Here is an 18532-nt window from a genome sequence, read left to right on the forward strand (position 1 = left end):
GTTGTGGTCGGTACTGAAAGCCTCTTAACATCTGGTTACATCGAATGAATGAAGCGTTTTTTTTTTTTTTTTTTTTTTATTGGTATACATATAAGACAAGACACAGTGGTAAATGCACTCTAGCAAAGCTAATTTTAACATTACCACTAGGACATTTGAAAATAAAATAAACAAAGGACAAAACAAATGTGAGATCAAATAAAAACAGTAGTACAGCAGTGGGGTGACGGATCCAACAAATAAATATATATATACATACAAGATTTAAAGGAAAATGTCATTCAGTTTGAAAACGGTTGGTCTGGAGTATGTATGTCTGTGTTAACTGCATGATATGGTTATTTGTTACTGTTGGTAAAGTGGGTGAACCCTTGAGTAAAAGTTGAGTTAAGACTGGGTCAGACGTAGTTTTCAAATCAAGGGTTAAAAGGTCTTGAAGATTGCAGAGAAGGGTTTTTCTAAGATGGTTGTAGTTTGGGCAGTACAATAAATAATGGACAACGCTTTCGCATCGGGAGCCACAGCTACAAGAAGGACTATCGACTAAATTACGTGTGAATAAGCTAAAGTTCAAACTACAAGTCCCGATGCGGAGGCGTGTTAGTAAAACGCAGGCGTACCTGGGGCCATGTCTAAAATGTGTGTTAGGGGAAGGGCGAACCAATTTTATTAAGTAGTTTTTGAATGTTGAAGGATTTAATGACCGAACAGCTAAATCAAGATCATTCCAGTGATGTGTAGCATACGGAATAAAGGACCTTTGGTAACGAGTGGTGGTACAAGCCGGTGACTGTAAGTTGTGTTTGTTGCGAAGGTCGTAGGGAGTAAGGGCAGAAACTTCAGGAGTGATCAACTCCTGAAGGTACTGGCGAGTTTGACCATGAACAATTTTATGAAACATTGTCAATGAGTGAATATAGCGACGGTCAGACAGCTTTTCCCACCCAAGTTCAGAAAGGAGTGACAAATATGAGGATCCTCTCACAGCACCTGATACTGTGAGTGAGCACTGATATTGTACTCTCTCTATACGTCGGGAGTCCGATATAGTGCAGCCATGCCATACTATGTCGGCGTATTCAAGAAGAGGACGAATGAAGGACTTGTAGATAACTTCGAGTACATGTCGTGGCAATTTAAATTTAAGTTTGTTAAGTGTGGACACACGTTTTGATACTTTGGCAATCATGTGTGTAATATGTTTTTCCCAAGACATGGTGGACGTGAGAAAAACACCAATGTGCTTGTGGTCTTTTACAGATTGAATGACACAGTTATCAAGAAAAAGGGGAGGATGGCAAGGGGGATCGATTTTCCTGGAAAAACACATTTCCTCAGTTTTTAAAGGATTCAGTTTCATAAGCCATGTGGAAGCCCAACATGATATCTTACTAAGATCAGAATTTAGACTTGACGCAGTTTCGGTTGGGCTATCCACTATATCTATTAAAGAACTATCATCTGCAAAGAGAAACGGGCAAGATGATAAATCGTCCACCATATCATTGATGTAAACAAGAAATAAGAGGGGGCCTAATACAGAACCCTGTGGTACGCCTGCGCGAATATTACACCAATCTGAGTGCTGGCCATCTATAACTACTCTTTGTACACGATCAGAAAGATAGCTGTGGAACCAATTTAGGACCGGACCCTCGACCCCATTTCTTTGAAGCTTGAAAATGATGCCCTTATGCCAAACTTTGTCAAATGCACGTGAAAAATCTAAATAAACCGCTCGGACCTCTCTATTAGAGTCAAGAGCTTCAAGAATTTTGTCAGTTACACAAACAAGTTGGCCAACTGTAGAATCTCCACGGATAAATCCAGACTGGAGAGAATATAATAAGTTTTGGGACATCAGGTGGTTGTACAAGTGTTTAAATACAATCTTTTCAAGGATTTTAGACAAACAGGGGAGTAGGGATACAGGTCGGTAATTCGACACATCCTCGGGGTCCCCCTTTTTGAAAATTGGTACCACATTTGCTCTTTTCCAGGATTCAGGGAAGACTCCGTGATTTAGAGACAAGTTAAAAACATATGCAATTTTGTCAGAGATATAGGGACATATGGATTTAAGAAAACGATTGTCTACATTATCATAGCCACATGCTTTAGATACTTCTAAATCTGAGACATAAAGTTCTATCTCAGCAGCTGATGTAACACACTGTGTAAGACGAGCACTAGTAAGGAAATCAAGGGGTGGAAGTCTAGCACTGGAGTCATCCACTGAGGCCTGAGAAGAGAAATATAAATTAAACATAGTTGCCTTTTCTCTTGAATCGGTTATAAAACAGTTGCCAGACTTAAGCGGTGGAATAGTAGAATTAACTTTACTTTGGTAGAAATGTTTCACAATGTGCCACCACTTTTTGTTGGATGAGGGGGGACTACTTAAGGAGGCAACCAGGCGGTTGTGATAATTAGACTTGGCTAGTGATAACTGATGGACAAGTTTATTTCTAATAAGACGATATGAAGACCAATGAATAGGGCTGTTCGTTAACTTGGCTTTCTTATGCAACTTGTCTCTCTGGTTCATTAAGCGTCTAATGTCAGGTGAAATCCAAGGTTTGTCACGAGGTCTAACGAGAATGTCCTTATGAGGCACACATTTAATTTTGGCTTCCAAAATCAGTTCCATCAACTTCTTGCTAGCTTCTTCAACAGTATCACAATAGAAAACTTCATGCCATATTGGCTCAGACGAGAAGAGTGCCAGCAAGCTGTGATCGGTTTTGGAATAATCCCAGATGGTACGGACATAAGGACGAGGGGGCCTGAGTGACAAGTTAATAGTAGCGACAATAGGACTGTGGTGGCATCCGGAGAGGGGAGATAACACAGAGGTAGATTTGATAAGTTTTTTTTCGTTGATGAATAGAAGGTCAATCAGGGAGGGAGACCGTGACAAATCGCACGTTGGCTCCTTTATCACCTGTGTGAGATTTAACATTTTAGAAGCTTGCAATAGTTTTGTGCCGACCGAAGTGATTGGGTCATGGACCCACCATGCCTCGTGTTTGGCATTAAAGTCACCTATGATAATGATGCCATCGTGTTGAGAGGATTCAGCTGTGAATACTGAGTCACTAAACAAGTCAACAAATTCATCAACAGTTTTGGAATCCTGGCCAGGTGGCCGGTAGTAGACAGAAAAGAGTAAACGGCTGCGTCCTACAAAGAGTTCAAGCCAAATGCATTCAACAGACGGTGATTCCAGATCTAAGCGTCGTTTGTACGCTATCTGGTCAGATATGTAAATGAGGACACCGCCACCATGCCTATTTCTGTCACGACGGACTGGCAACTGAAAACCGTCAAGAGAAATTGCAAAAGAATCAACAGAATCTCCCAACCAAGTTTCTGATACAGCAATAACATCGAGGTTGAGTCTAACAGCTAGAGCAGATAGTTCGTCCATCTTAGTGCCAGCTACTAGGCTATTGACATTTAGATGCATAACGTTAAACTGTTTACGGCAAACTGGCCCTGGATTGGGATGGACGTCTCCCGCTACTAAAATTACTACAAAAGATAAGAAAACAGTAGTGTAGGATAGGAAGATATCTAGATTCAGAGTAAGTCTAAATCTTTCCTTAGAAATTAGGCGTGAATGTGCAGAAAACAAACCAATGACTGCCCTGTACATATCAAGACCTATGAAAGCGGCCTCGCGCACCCTCTCTGCAATCTATTCAGAAGTATTGACCCGTCAATAAATGAATTAGACTTACCCATTGCTGTACACATAGAAGAACACGATCTCACAAGATAACCATACAATAAAATAACACAAGTAAACGATGGCAGAGACATTTCAGTCAATGACTTGGAATAGTCAGTTGTCAGTGCCGCTGAGCAGATTACGCTGAACGGAAGATGTCCAGATCAGCTTGCTTTAAGATCATTTGTCTCTCCCCGTTCAAAGTCTTCACAAAAATCTTTCCGTCATACGACCATGACTGGTTTAGATGATTTGACTTGACTAGTGACCGAGCCTCTTTCAGAAGCTGCATGTTTCCCTTTGTGAGGTTGTCGTTGATGTACACTTGGTCTTTCCTGAGAACATCTCTGGCGTCGACCTTGGTCTTGGCGCGCATAACGGCGGACTTCTGACGGTAGGAGACAAACTTTACGATGACAGGACGTGGTTTACCGTCGGTGCGCGGCTTGCCAAGGCGATGGGACCTGTCGATGTGTTGGTTGTTGATAGGCGGGTCACATTTCAGCTTGTTGTTGACGAGCTCCATGACGACATTATCCGTGCCCTCCTCCACAGGTGGTTCTGGAATTCCAGAGATGACGATGCAATTACGCCTGGAATACTGCTCTAGGTCGTTGTATTTCGCTTCAAGGTTGTTGTAGGCTTCTTGGAGTGAGGTACACTTCCTTTCCTGCTGCACTAGCTGGTCCTGCAACTTCTTCAGCTCATCCTGGATGGATGAGCGCACAGACTCCTTCACTGCGCTGACGATGGTAGGCACAATGGTGGCAAGAACATCGCTCTGTTTGAGAGCAGTAACCAGAGCAGCCTCAATAGTTGCTTTGATACGAGCGTCTATGAGGTTGGGGATCACCTCCTCCTTTTCTTTAACTGTCAGGCCCATCACGGTGCTCACACAGGTTTCGTGGGGTGACACAAACGAAGTTAAACTATGAAAAACACGCGGCACTGGAGAGACGCCACTTACATGCGTCCGTAGGTGGCGGCCATCTTGAATTTTTTTGAAAAACAGTTTATATGAAGCGTTCGTATGGTTATATTTCAGATCCATTGGAGTAAATATATACTCAAGTGAATTATCTCGCATAATAATTTGCATTACCTATTCATAAAGATGAAATAAATGCCTAATTAGACCAATGCATTGCATGTGAATATATAAGTAGGCAATGACGTCATCGAAACGTCTCAAGAACGTTTGACTAGGTATTTCAACGCTACCACGAAAACCCTCTGCCGTACGGCAATCCGTAAATTTACTACCATCTTCCCACACCCGCGGTACAAAAACTATCCGGTTCTAGAGGCAAATTTACCCATCAAAATAAAGGATATAAGTTTCTCTTTCTTGTGATGTGTTTCTTTTGCTTGAAAATTGTTTAAAACGCCAGAAATTTGCCGGTGAAAACGGCGCGGCGTAAGCGGGGAGGCCGGGGCTTCGGATCGTGGTTCCACACTTCCGGCTGTTTTGATGTCATCGGCATGTTTCTCAAAGAAATCTGTGTCGATTGTATGTATCCTGAAGACTGAGCCTTTGACCTTGAAAAATGTTGAACTTGTCACAATGTCTACCTATTGATATTTTATCTCTTATTAGTACAAACATCTGTCTTCTATATTCTATTATCTAAGTGTAAAGTTGTACTGTTGATACAGTGTAACATCATGGCTCAACATGAAAATAATGCGACATATTCACACACTTACCTTTCACCTTGACCAAGTTGACCTTGTTATAAGGCAATTAATATTGCTGATATTCTATAGATGTGACATTGTTGGTAATATAAGATACCATAATGTTGTGTACATTGCAAAAGTATATGAAGTATGATATTTAATCTTCTACAATGCGGCTCAACTGGTGCAAAAAACACCATTGACTGTAACCCAAAATGTGAACTTTTAAACCCAAATTTACTTATTTCTTAAAGAATAAGGTAAGATGACAATTATTGTGTGAAAGGACACCAGTGGGTGCTGCATACTTCGACCCTGTGTAAAAGCATAATAAAATGCCATGAATGTTCAGAACTCTGTGGAGTGATTCTATGTAGTACATATTACGGGGAAATAAGATAAAACAAGCTTTGCAGCCTTTACTTACCTTTTCATCACCCCTCAAAAAAGGTATTTTTTTGCCTTGCCGCCAGGCAAGGCTTTACGCCAGCTTTCTTCCATGGTTGGACGGACCTGTTAACCCAGCCCTTCCAAAGCCCCTTCCAAAGGCCCTTCTTTCCTTGCCGAGTTTCATGGCTTAGTTAGACAATGGTACATTCCAGGCGAGTATTAAAACGCTCTTCTAGACGCATGTTACTGTATGTGGTCCAGCGTAATAAATCTACGCTTTAACTCACCATGTTTATATAAATATATATCACAAATTGCATCAGAAGGAACTTAGTTTGTAATAAAAAATAATGCATATTCATTGTGGGTCAAAAAGTTTTACAAAACCTGTTTAATGTGCCAATAATTCATCTGACATAAATTATGATAATGAGGGGGGAGGGGGGCGACATGTGGAACTCGGGATTTTTAAGCGTAGAATCTAGTCTAACTTACCAAAATAACATAAAATACGCGGCAAGGCACAGCTTTTTAAAAAAGATTTCTTGTTTAATTTTCATCGTTTATCGCGCAGCCGGCCATATCTGAGGGTAGGTTTTGACAACTTTGTGGAGCCATATCTCAGCAACCCTTCAAGCTATTCGCTTAATCTAAAAGCATTTTACTCCTCTTGGTTAGCTCTTTCAGAAACAGTAAAAACAGTCATTGTATTGTGTTTTTGTCAAGGCACAGCATTTTGCCTTGCCGGGCTTGAAGTGCTGACCTACTTTTTCCTGACGATATCCCTAACACGCGGCAAGGCACAACTTTTTTTAAAAGATTTCTTGTTTCATATGTACTCAGTTAGGCTAGTTGATACTACTTTATGTCTTGGGGTGGTGGAGAATGGCGCACAGTTATGTTGACCTAAGTTACCTAAGTTCATTAATTCATTTGTATTTTGTTTTGTGGCGCTGTTAAAATAAGTTGTTAAACTTGAGTGTAGCGCCACATTGTCCTTGTTATGTGTTTTTGAATAAAGAAAAAAAATTCCCTTCCGTCCCACTCATTTTCTGGGAGACCATGTCGTGGATTTTCTTTGTTAAATCTGTCATTTTAAGCTTACAAAATGTAATTTCATTGATTTCATAATTTTGACGGACAGGGTGATTTTTTCCGGCCCGGACCCAACAAGCAAATGCATTTCTGTCTCGTGACGGTGAGACGGGTCCTGGAGATGATTGAATAATAAATGTAATTCCATATACGACGCCATACAGTATGTGATCGCCAATATATCATAGTGTAGGCACAAGGCTCCCCTATGCCCTAGGTCCTGTAAATTAGAAAATGCCCGGTGGCCTCGTTCAGTACCATGCCCCTAATCAACGTTGTTCATCAAATGTAGTATATACTCGGGACACAAATAACAACACAGGGCCCATGAACACACGCTAAGCTGGTCAATCCGAATTTAGCTCCCAAATACCCGGAAAAAAGGAAAATGATCTGCCTTTTTGTTTTGTCACCTGTCACTCAAGAACTCAACAGGTGGGTAACCTTACATCGTCTAAGGACTGAGCTACTGGTACTAAGATTGTCAAGAGACGTCAAACAGACTTCTAATCGGTAGTTGTCACTGGTTGGCAGAGTATACGGGTAATAGGGTCCAGTGAATGTTACATGAATGCTTTATTCATGTCCCGTTTCCCCCATCTCCTGTTGTAAAAACACGGCGTTGCGTAGCGTTCAACCGTGATAGAACTTGAGTCGCGCGCGACCATATTTGACATAAACAAATGTCAAAGGGTGACTGAAACCCGACACAAATGGTGAGACCTTAGTACGTGTAAGGAGTTGTGGCGTAACGTTGTACTTCACCGAAGCCTATAATCAAATATGTAGACTCACCTAGACTGTGGAGTCAAGATAATCAAGGGCCATCGACAAACAATCTGGGAGCACAGGTCAGTGTCTTTGTCGATGTAATAGCAACAGTGAAAGCAAGAAAAACGCTATCATCGGACCCTTACATACGTCGGATGAATGTAGAATTCGTTGTAAGTTGGCTTTGAAAATATGTCCCGCAGGCAAATACCTACCTCACAACAACGCTTAAGCTCGCAACCTGAGGTCACGTCTTTGAGTCTTGTTTGCAAAACAGTTGACTATCACTCAGTTTCTTCGGTATCAACGTTTTTTTGTTCATTTGTCATTTTCGGACAAAGAAAATGACGGAGAAAATTCGCTAAGCAACACTGAAGAACAAGGAAGTAATCGACGTCGTAACTTGTATTTTACATGTCACAAGACATTTTGGCAAGTACACCCGGATCTGAAACCAAAATGGCGACTCTCTTGTAGATGGCAGACCACATCCCTTAACACGTAAGTCATCCTGTTTGTGTACACGTATTTCAAATGTTAGCAATAATGATAATATCTATATCCGTAGGATAGGGGAATGACTCGATAAGTGAGACTCACTACTGTTAATATAAGATTCGTTAAGTTTAAACTTTTGCAAAAAAACACATATATTCCATGCATTACTACCGGTCTAAGCTTCTAAGGACACCTAACCAACAATTCCACGAGGTACTGGGGAAAGCCAACTATTTGAAAAATACATGCATTACCAAATTTTGTTGATTCAAGTCACATCCGCCCTACCATTGTAATAATGTTCAACGGTTAGCAGTTGTAACGCAGCATTATAGAAACCTCTCTCTCTAGCTCTCTCTCTCTCTCTAAGAATGTGTCTAAGAATACATCATAGTCATAAGACATCGTAAGGTAGCTTGATGCGATGCTTGTATATTTTTTAGACGATAACATCTAAGGAAATACGTGCAACTTCAACTGCAAGTCTACCCTGCGTAAACAAGGAAACGGCTCTTTCTGATACATCGTATTTGTTTACACCCAACTCTGCTTAAGGGGGCTGAAATGGGGAGAAGCTTTTTATTCTTTGGGTAAAAATGGAACTCCCCTGTCTTATGCTGCTTACATGGCACCTAGCCAAGATGGAGATACACAAAGAGCTGTTGCCCTCTGACATTTCCACGCTTTTCAAAATGTTGCAGCAAAAATATATTGTATCTGATTTATCGAGTCTGTTCTGTCACCTGTACCTTTACCGTTCGACTTTACAATTTTCTGATTTAGTTATTCGTTATGCTCAATGTAACACTAGTTATCCACGGGTTAACCTATATCCGTTGTTTTAAAAAGACATGGTATTTAGGGGTATCAATTTGAGGGTCAGTGGTTTCAAATGGTAATATTTCCAAATACTACAGTTTTAAACCACTGCCCGTTGACTTGTTATCCATAAATACCAGAATATGGGTTACCCGCGGATAAAGGTGAACTAGCTAACTAACTAAGTCACTAGGCAGGGGACAATATAACCAATAACGAATTTAAGTAAAAGTCCCTGAAAGCTGTAAATTACATGCATGCATCATGGGCCATCTATTACATATCTACATATCTATTTCGATAGATCTTGATCTACTATCTATTTCGATAGATCATGATCTACTAACAACTTATCCTTTGTTGAACCTTGAAGGTTGGGACCATGGCGTATTTCAAGAAGAAGGAGAGTCGCCAGGACTCGGACACAGATGACCGGGATGTGCCCTTCTGTGGAAGGAAGGGTCACCTCGCCGCCATCAAAAAGAACTTCCAAGATGGCCGTCAAATCGGTCTCATCTCTGGCATGCCAGGGGTGGGGAAGACTCGCCTTGCCAAAGAAGTTGCCTTCCAGATGTCACTGGACTGTAAAAATCAGAATGTCAAACTACAAGTCAATACTTTCAATGTGGCAAAATTCACGAGTACAAACCTGATCTTAGACACCATCTGTGCATCGATGTTGCACAAGGAACATACAACTGTTTCGTCAAAACCAGAAGACTTGACCACGGCGTTGCAAAAACTGAAACTAGACGAGGACTATTATCTCTTCATCTGTGACAACGCAGACACAATTTTGGAAGACGGTGGATTACGTACAGAACTATTAGACTTTATAAGTCAAATTGTTGAGATGACTCCAAACGTGTTGTTCTTGGTGACGTCGCGAAGACGATTCCGACTAGCGAGAGAATATAGACTATTTTTTGACGTTGAACTTAGTCCACTTGAACCGGATGAAGCAAAGGATCTTCTGGCAAAGATCGCACCTAAGGTACCTTTGCAGACTCACGGAGAGGAGATCGCGAAAATTTGCGGCTACCTGCCGTTGGCACTGGTCATCGCCGGTGTTGAGCTCCAACGAGGTGAAGACGGCTACACTCCGGAAGAACTCCTAGAACTTCTAAGGAAAAATGTTTTAGAGAGTCCCCTCTCGGCAGAGAGCTACAGCAGAAGCGAACAAGTCAGTCATGTCTTACAAAGTGCTATTGATAAGCTCACCGACGTTATCAAAAGTCATTTTGCATCACTGAATTACATTCCTGGATCTTTCGGTGCATCGGCTGCGGCTGCTATAGCAGGGAAACAGAGCCCAGCCCATGTAAAAGCAGACGTGATTCGTCCGCTGAGAGAACGGTCCTTGTTGGAGTTCGACAGCTCACAGCAGCGATTTGATATCCATCCGCTGATGAGGGACCTTGTGCAGCAATCACTTAGTCAGTTTGTAGACGTTGGTGTTACCCGTCAGCGCTACTGTGTCTTCTTCGCTGATGTGCTGAAGCAGATTGGATTGGCCATGTACAGTGACGCACCCAGAGGACTGCTGGTAGGTTCGATCCACGATACTTTCAAAGCTTGAATCTTTTAAATGATACTACACATGTCCACTTGTAAAATACTACAATGATCATACTTTCGTCTGGTGTACTACAACACAGTATAAATGTAAAGTGACCTGTTATCAATCTTTTAAATGTTTTTCAAGGATTTGACAACGGAGTTTAAAAACATTGAGAAACTGATGTTGGAGGCAGTCAACTGCGCTGACGAGGACACGCACAGGTGAGGTTAGGTAACTGTCACTCATGGGCAATCAGAATGTAGCTCTAGATAATTGGCATTGACATGTATTTTCATACTTCTAGACAGAAAGTATCTTATACTAGGCAGGAGATGTAGACAATGCAACATAAAGGTTACTGATTTGATTACATCTTGTTGGCACTGTAACAGTGGGGTTCAAGCGCTGCCAAACTGACCACACCATTGAACAGCTTTGAGATTTTGGTGTTGTGGTTTGCGCGGCCCGGATTCGAATCCCGGGAGTCAGGATTTCTATTTCTGCACCCTTCTTGTTTCAGCACAACCATACTCTACGAGTTCGAGATATCTTCTTTGATTAAGAAAATAACTTAAATAGTTTAGAGTCACTTTTCTCATGACAGAAAACAGTTAAACCTCGTTGCTCAGTAATAGCAGCCCGCCAAATACTTTCTGTTTTCTTCCCTCCAGGGCACTGATGCGCGCTGTGTACGAGGCAGAGCGAGTCATTAACCTGTACGTACATCCAGGTCAGGCAGTCCCGTTTTTCGAGGCTTGTCTGAGCTCAGCCATGGCCTGGGGAAGTCCTGAAGAACGTGCCAAACTGCTGAACGTCGTGGGCTTCGTGAGTTATGTTTTAAAGTTTGTTGTGGTGTCATTTTACTACATGATGCAGGTTTGAACCAGTGTCATAGAACTCCGCTTAAGGTGGGTTCACACGTGCGTATATATTCAAGTCCGTATGAGGTCTTAACGGAAGTGTTAGCAGCTACCAGGCCCCGCAGGTCGCTGGAAAATAATAGAAATTGGACAAATACAGCCAGACAACATGCCAGCGGTGTTAGCTGGTCGGAAACCATACTCATCGGAAAGCTAACTCCTCTGGCATGTTATTAGTTTATGTTTGTCCAATTTCTCCTATCTTTCCAGAGACCTGTAGAGCATGGTAGACTAAAACGTTTTAGAAATACCATACGGACTTCATACGGACTTGAATATGTATGCACGGGTAAAATCCGGCTTTGGTTCGTGCATCAGTCAGATGAGTTTCTACGACACTGATTCATATCTGCATAGGCGAATGTTGTACTAGTGTTAACCCTAGTGCGCAAATGGTTAAGCATAAAGGATTCAGTGATTAATGTTGGAGCAAGCGCTCTCTTCACGATAGTGCACCGTACGTTAGAAGCGTTACAGAACCAATTTGTGAGTTGGTCAGTGGTAGTGCACGGTAAATTCATTCAGGCAAGGGAAAGCGTGATAGTATTAGTGAGATTTCAATATAATGAATTGTCCTATTCAACTTCATTTACTTTTGTACGATAAAATTAAAGAAGAGCCCCCCCCCCCCTAATACACACGTTTTTACAATAATTGGAACTTTCACAATGGCTGTGTCGTTTTGAAAATGAAGGCAATGGGAAACTATCAGGGCAAATACGAGGATGCCTACAAAAAGTACACCCAGGCCTTGGAGCTGCTCGAGCCCTTGGGAGAAAGCACAGCACTGGCAAGACTCTACTCAAACATCGGCTACGTCTACCACACCAGGGGGCAACACAACAAAGCTATCAGGTACAGGTTATCCACTTGGAATATGCTGATGATTTCAGTACAATTCTTAGATTGAGTTGTTGGACTCTAATGGCCAAAACAACTTTAAGGGAAATCATATGCATGTAAAAATGTTCTTGAGTATTAGCATGCATAACGTTACGCATCTTGTCTATCTTTAGAATGGTTATTGTACTTCAACTGTCGTGTATGTGCAAGTTGCCATACATCGTACGTTCCTATTACAGTTGCCACACGACATATGCATTTTATACACATATGGTTGTTGATATCTTTGAACATCTTGGTCATATCAAGAAGTGTAGGCCTCGTTCGTATCTTCCATTTGATATGGTGATGACTTTTACTGATATCTATTTTTGTCTCTACTGCCAGGTATCTGGAAGCTTCACTGGAGATGTGGGATCGTCTCCGCCATGGACCTACCAGGGGAAAGGCGGTCACACTGGCGACCCTGGGGATCGTCCATGACTTCGTCGGTAAGTTCAACTTCTTTTAGGCATCTTCTTAGTGGAAACAGAAGAAAATCACACAAACTATTTCTATAAAAATGGATGCACCTCTTTGTTTCTTGTTTGCATATGCTAATTAGATAGTGACTACGGCTATTCAACCGTGTAAATCTAACCGAGTCAAATCAAAGAACAATTTTCGCAGCACATTTTGGTATCATCCAGCTATCTTGATGTCTCTTATGTCCAGGTGTCTATTTTCTATGTGAAAAATACACAAAATTGATTGTACTAATCTTACGTTATAGGTAACCACGAAAAAGCCAGAGACTACCATACAAGGTGTCTGGAAATGCGAATAGAAATGTGTGGTGAAAACCACCCGCTCATCGGGCCAACTCAGAACAACCTTGCCATCGCCTACAACAACATGGGCGACAGGGACAACGCCTTGGAGCTGCACTTAAGGGGTCTTCACATGAAGCGCCGCTGGTTCAACCATCCGGCTCAGACCAAGGTGGAGTCCTTGAATCATGTCGCGGAGGAGTACATTCATCGGAAGGACTATGACAAAGCGCTGCAATACTTACGAGAAGCAGAACAGATGCAGAGGGAGGTTGGCGATGGGGACGAACAGTCGGTGTTGAGTAATGTGAACCTTGGGAGGGTGTTCATACACACAAAACAGTACAAAGAGGCAGAAGAGCAACTCAAAATAGCAGCGAACTGGTACGAGGGAAGATGGGGAACTCACGTCTGGACAGCTGAGGCGTTGGAGTTCCTCGGAATCGCACTGCAAGGACAGGGTAAGAATGGTGAAGCCAGGGACGTGATGAGAAGAGCACTGGACATGTATGAGAAAGTGTCTGGTAATGTCGACGTACGGGAAGCCATTCCAAGGACCAGGGCTTTGTTAGAAGGAATCCCTCCTTCGGCCAACAACAAATTAAAGACATCGTCGTCACCAAGACACAGTCCCAGTGAAGAAGAGGAAGAAGAAGTCAATGATGAAAATACAAACCGCAGCACCGACGGGAAAAAGACCACGAAACCATGCCCCAAGTCGACGTCACATCTAACTCAATTTGATAGCACTTCTGACAACGGTAAGAGCTATCAATATTTGGCTACTCATTCATCTGTTAAGCCACAGTCGACGCTGTAGGGCTGATATCAATTAGGATTTTACCATGGTCAATATTGACCGAAGGAGGCCATATATATTCCCCTGTGCAACTTTTCATCATTCAAACTAGTGGTGTCTCACTGCAGTGCTCAAAAGCTTCGATTTTTTTGGGTAGCCTGTAACATTGTAGATCTCTTCTAACCAAGGGTTAACTTGTGTAAGTGAATGGTCTTGGGTACATTTCCAATTTTTTTTCAGATATGCAGGCCGTCCTCACTACCATTGCTGAGGAGACGGGATACAGATGGCCGGACCTGGCCCGCAGACTTGGACTGACAGAAGCTCAGAGCCAAGATGTGGACAGCAGACATCGAGGGAATCTTAAAGAAAGCTGCATGGATGTCTTAGGGGTCTGGCAAGAGAAGGAAGGGACAAATGTCTCCGTTCAGCGTCTTCAGGCTGCACTGGTGGATGCTTCTCTCAAAGCTATAGCAGAGAAAATTGAAGGTTAGTCCATAGCACAGACGAGATGCTATGCCTTTCGTTACTATTTTGCTATTGTGAGAACTTATATTACAGAAATGAATGTACGAAGATGCATTATGATACGTATTTCATTCTTCATTTCCAGGAAATGACGTTGTCTTTTTCTCTTCACCTAGATACAGATGAGGAGAAGATGGGGGTTATCACCTGCAGAGAAAAGCTACATGGTAATTTGCATGTCGACATAAATACCTTTGTCAAGAAGTCAAATTTTCACAGTCGCTGTCTACTTTGGCATCCTGGTTAACCCATGGTCTTACCTCAAATGACGTATTCTAATAATGGATACTAAGTCTATCTGATCTTTCTTGCAAGTGCCACGGTGTGACCAAGGTTATAACACAACACAACACGACACAGTGATCATGTAACAATTTCTGAATGACAAAGTATAGATGTCAATATGATACAACATGGACCAATGAATTAATACGTATGTCCTTCGCAGGTATTTTCTTTGCGGTTGCTGAGGAAACCGGTACCAAGTGGAAAGACCTCGCCAGGACGCTCGACCTGAAGGAGGCACAAATCGACGGCATTGCGTCAAGACATCGCGGCAACTTGAAGGAATGCTGCATGGATGTGCTGGAAACATGGCGGCTGAGGGAGGGGCGTGATGCCACGGTTCAGGCTCTACAACAGGCTCTGATACAAGCTGAACTAGCTGCAGTAGCAGACATGATATCTGAAATGTAACTTTATATAGCTCATATAGTCTTATACAACAGTCTCACTGGAAGTGACGTGCAACATTTTGTGACTATAACGACTGCAAGACGTCTGTTTCTGTACAGTCCGACACGAGGATTCGTGGTCCAACTTGTGATACTTCAACCCGAATCTTTGGTCGGTGTACGTGCCTTTCGATATGAAATTGTGTATCGTTTAGTCTATGCCAACATCGTGCCAAACTGAAGTTATCATCATTTTTTTGTTTACATTGTCATTGTTGTAACTCCGAAAGAGGAAACTTTGCTGCATATTGACGGAGGTTATCGCACTACGGGCCTATGGCGCATTTTCTTGCTTTTGTTTATGGTTAACAATTTACCGCTGCACTCTGCTACAATGCCTATCGGTGGTTCCACCACAGATGAAATAGTCATAATATCATAAATAAAAGACTAGACTCTATCTTTGTAAGCTATATATCAGCTAGTATCTTAAAAAGCTTTTAAATGGCACTATCAGGGGTTGGCAATCAGACATATCGAGAAAACACGTTCTGTATGCTTTCTCAGAAGAGCTGCATTCGTCAGGGAAATACCCTTTCCCGGGGGACCTTGCGACCCTGTCGTCGAAAAGGACGAGGCTTCTCTAGATCTGACAAAAAGGGCACATAAACCTTTGTGTCGTCATGCAAGGCTTTCATATCTTTGGCTAGGCATTTGAGGGAATATCGTTGCACAAATCTACCGTGAGTTGCGTTCAGGAAGTGTTGCCCAAGAATAGGATCCAGGTAAACGTTAACAACCACCTGCTGAGGAAAACGTGTTGTATGTAGACACAGGTAAGGGATTTGTCAATAACGAACCTGCTGCACGTGCGTAGCATAACAGAAAGCATTCATATTTTTAATTGTGCATACTCGATACCTGTGTAAAACTTTGTCGAAGAAACCTCGTGTCCACCACAAAGTATATGACCAATACACAGTGGCGTAACTGGTACCAGACCAGACGGCAAATGTTTCATTGCGTGGCTCAATATGGCCGATGCAAAACAAATACACGTAACGTTTATTATGTAACCTGCTTCTGATGTATTTATCAAGAGATGTGAAATGAAAATGAGTAGGACTGACAATCGACGATTACGTTAACTTTATGAATCAATCAGATGATTCATTGAATTTTGTGCGCTGATGCGAGATCGCTGTTTCGAAAGCGAAAGTAGTTTACTCGTATAATTCATTACTAAACTTGTTCTATCATATCTCAAATCAGACGATAAAACGCCTAAGACAGCTTGAAAGAAACCATAAGTCGTTTTGTAATTGCAAGCTGCAGAAAGAGGATTCAGCCCTAAATTGTTGTCATTTATTACCACATATGCAATTGTCTATTTGTGACGTGGAGGAGTTACATTTGAAAGTCAAGGGGAATTGCTTTCAGTTACATATAACATCTATTCTAGTACATATCAGAAGAAATTGGTTACCAAAATTTAAAAGCGAAAGGGTTTATTTTGTTTTAGCTCTCGAAAATCTGATGTGTGTGAGCAATGGAAATCCCCTCATGACATCATGGTACAAAGGTCAAGTCAATGGAGAATAAAGCCTTTGATTTTTATAAAGGTAGCGACATCAACTAGTGATGTAAATGAAAAGCAGTTCCCTGTATGGCTGATACATTCAAACTCAAAGTCTGCTGTTCATACATTAAAAACTGACCAAGAAGACCACACCGGATTCCAACCGATGAAATGTGGCCTATGTGGACACTTCAGACAAAACCCTTTAGCTAATGCTTGTGTGCAATGGGAAAAATTATTCAAGAGAGCATAGTCACATAGGCCAGGTGGTCTTTATGTAGAGGTTCTTACTTGCACATGATCTACTGCATATGGGGAAGGGAACTTTCAGGGCATGTGTGAAAAATACATGTTTTTTTATTGAAATGACATTTGACAAGTGGGGTTCCACTTTTCGATCATATGAAAATAAGCTTGTTGAATGTACAAGATTTTCATTTCATGAATGCTTGGAGAAAACTCCAAAGGAAGTGCATAACAAGATGTACCTTGTGTAACAGTGGGGTTCAAGCGCTGCCAAACTGACCACGCCAAATGGTCTGACCTTTTAGTGGTTAACGGCATTGGGTTTGTTAGCCGGTGGCCCGGGTTCATATCCAGGGTGCTAGGAGACTGTTTCTTCTCGCCTGAGACTCTTATGTGTTTCAGGAGTTCCCACACCGACCCTGTGAGTAACAGGCTAAAGATGATATATACTAGTATTGAGCTCAGAGATTTGAGGATGAATCTTAAGAAAAAAGGGGGAGTAGTGTAACAGTGGGGTTTAAGCGCCGCCAAACTTGCCATGCCAAGTGGTCTGACCTTTTGGCATAGTGGTTAGCTGCACTGGGTTTGCGAGCTGGTAGCCCGGGTTCAAATTCTGTGAGCCAGGAGACTGTTTCTCCTCGCCTCTCTTACATATGTGTTTCAATTGTTGTTTGTTGCTAGGAATAATACCACAGATGAAGAGGAGTGAGTGACAGCTGGTGACACAAGCAGCATCATGGCCGAATTCTCCAAACGTAGCAAACTGTATATGAAAATCAAAAGAAGCTTGTCAGAAGAAGACGTAAAAGACCTACGAGCAATTCTGGTTTGCAATGACCACCTTGGGTTAGCGCAAGTAGAAAAAGCAACACCTCTGGAGATGTTCAACATGCTAGAAGCAGAAGACAAGATAGGAGAGGGGCGTTTGGGCTTAGTAGTAGAAAGTTTGAAAGGTCTCAACAAAACAAAGTTAGCAAAAGAGGCTGAAGCAGTACAGAAAATGGAACTTGAAGGTAATTTCATGAGTAGAATTCTGCTTTGTTTGGTAAGCAGTTATTCCTATTATCCACTCATCTCAGCTTTTCGGTTTTGTTCTACCATTTCACCTATATTGGGGAACGTTGAGCTGCAAGGACAGAAAAATAAACAAAAGAAAAAATTGTTAACATAGAAACATGACGACATTAAGCACTGTTTTAGTTCAGTGACTGGCATATATTAATCTGTATCTCTGTTGTATTCTATCTCACCCTTGCCTTGATCATGACCTCAATGAAAAGCAGCATGCAGGCCGATTTGAGCTTCTCATGAATAAATAAAGGTTCAAACAAACAAACAAACAAGCATGTGGAAAAGACTAAACTTTACGTAACCAACACCAAGTTAAATTGTGACTTACGCCAAATTTTCAGCCGACTCCGTCAGCCTTGTTCACGGAATGGACCCGTCTGCTGTAGCTTCCGGACGTGATGTCAGGGACACACGACTGCAGCAGAGGGTCGTAGATGCCAGATAACCTGTGTCGCCCCCCGTCTCTGTTCAGCGTTGGACGGTGGACGCGGATGTACTCAGCCTCCTTCACTCCTC

At 42.1% G+C, this 18532-nt stretch overlaps 1 protein-coding gene across 1 annotated transcript in view; it reads left to right on the forward strand.

Annotated features, from left to right (window-relative positions):
- The first annotated feature begins 6649 nt into the window (after positions 1-6649).
- The window catches only part of LOC118427188, a 20114-nt gene continuing 8231 nt past the window's right edge, over positions 6650-18532 (forward strand). Inside the window, exons 1-13 of the mRNA XM_035836825.1 lie at positions 6650-7749; positions 8094-8170; positions 9360-10532; positions 10692-10768; positions 11219-11372; positions 12162-12322; positions 12698-12801; positions 13083-13880; positions 14159-14407; positions 14563-14613; positions 14895-15138; positions 17348-17370; positions 17656-17958. Coding sequence (XP_035692718.1) covers positions 9369-10532; positions 10692-10768; positions 11219-11372; positions 12162-12322; positions 12698-12801; positions 13083-13880; positions 14159-14407; positions 14563-14613; positions 14895-15138; positions 17348-17370; positions 17656-17958 — 3328 coding nt within the window. The 5' untranslated portion in view covers positions 6650-7749; positions 8094-8170; positions 9360-9368. The remainder of the gene's footprint in view (positions 7750-8093; positions 8171-9359; positions 10533-10691; positions 10769-11218; positions 11373-12161; positions 12323-12697; positions 12802-13082; positions 13881-14158; positions 14408-14562; positions 14614-14894; positions 15139-17347; positions 17371-17655; positions 17959-18532) is intronic.

This window comes from Branchiostoma floridae, chromosome 12 (assembly GCF_000003815.2).
Source record: "Branchiostoma floridae strain S238N-H82 chromosome 12, Bfl_VNyyK, whole genome shotgun sequence".
NCBI classification, from domain to species: Eukaryota; Metazoa; Chordata; class Leptocardii; order Amphioxiformes; family Branchiostomatidae; genus Branchiostoma; species Branchiostoma floridae.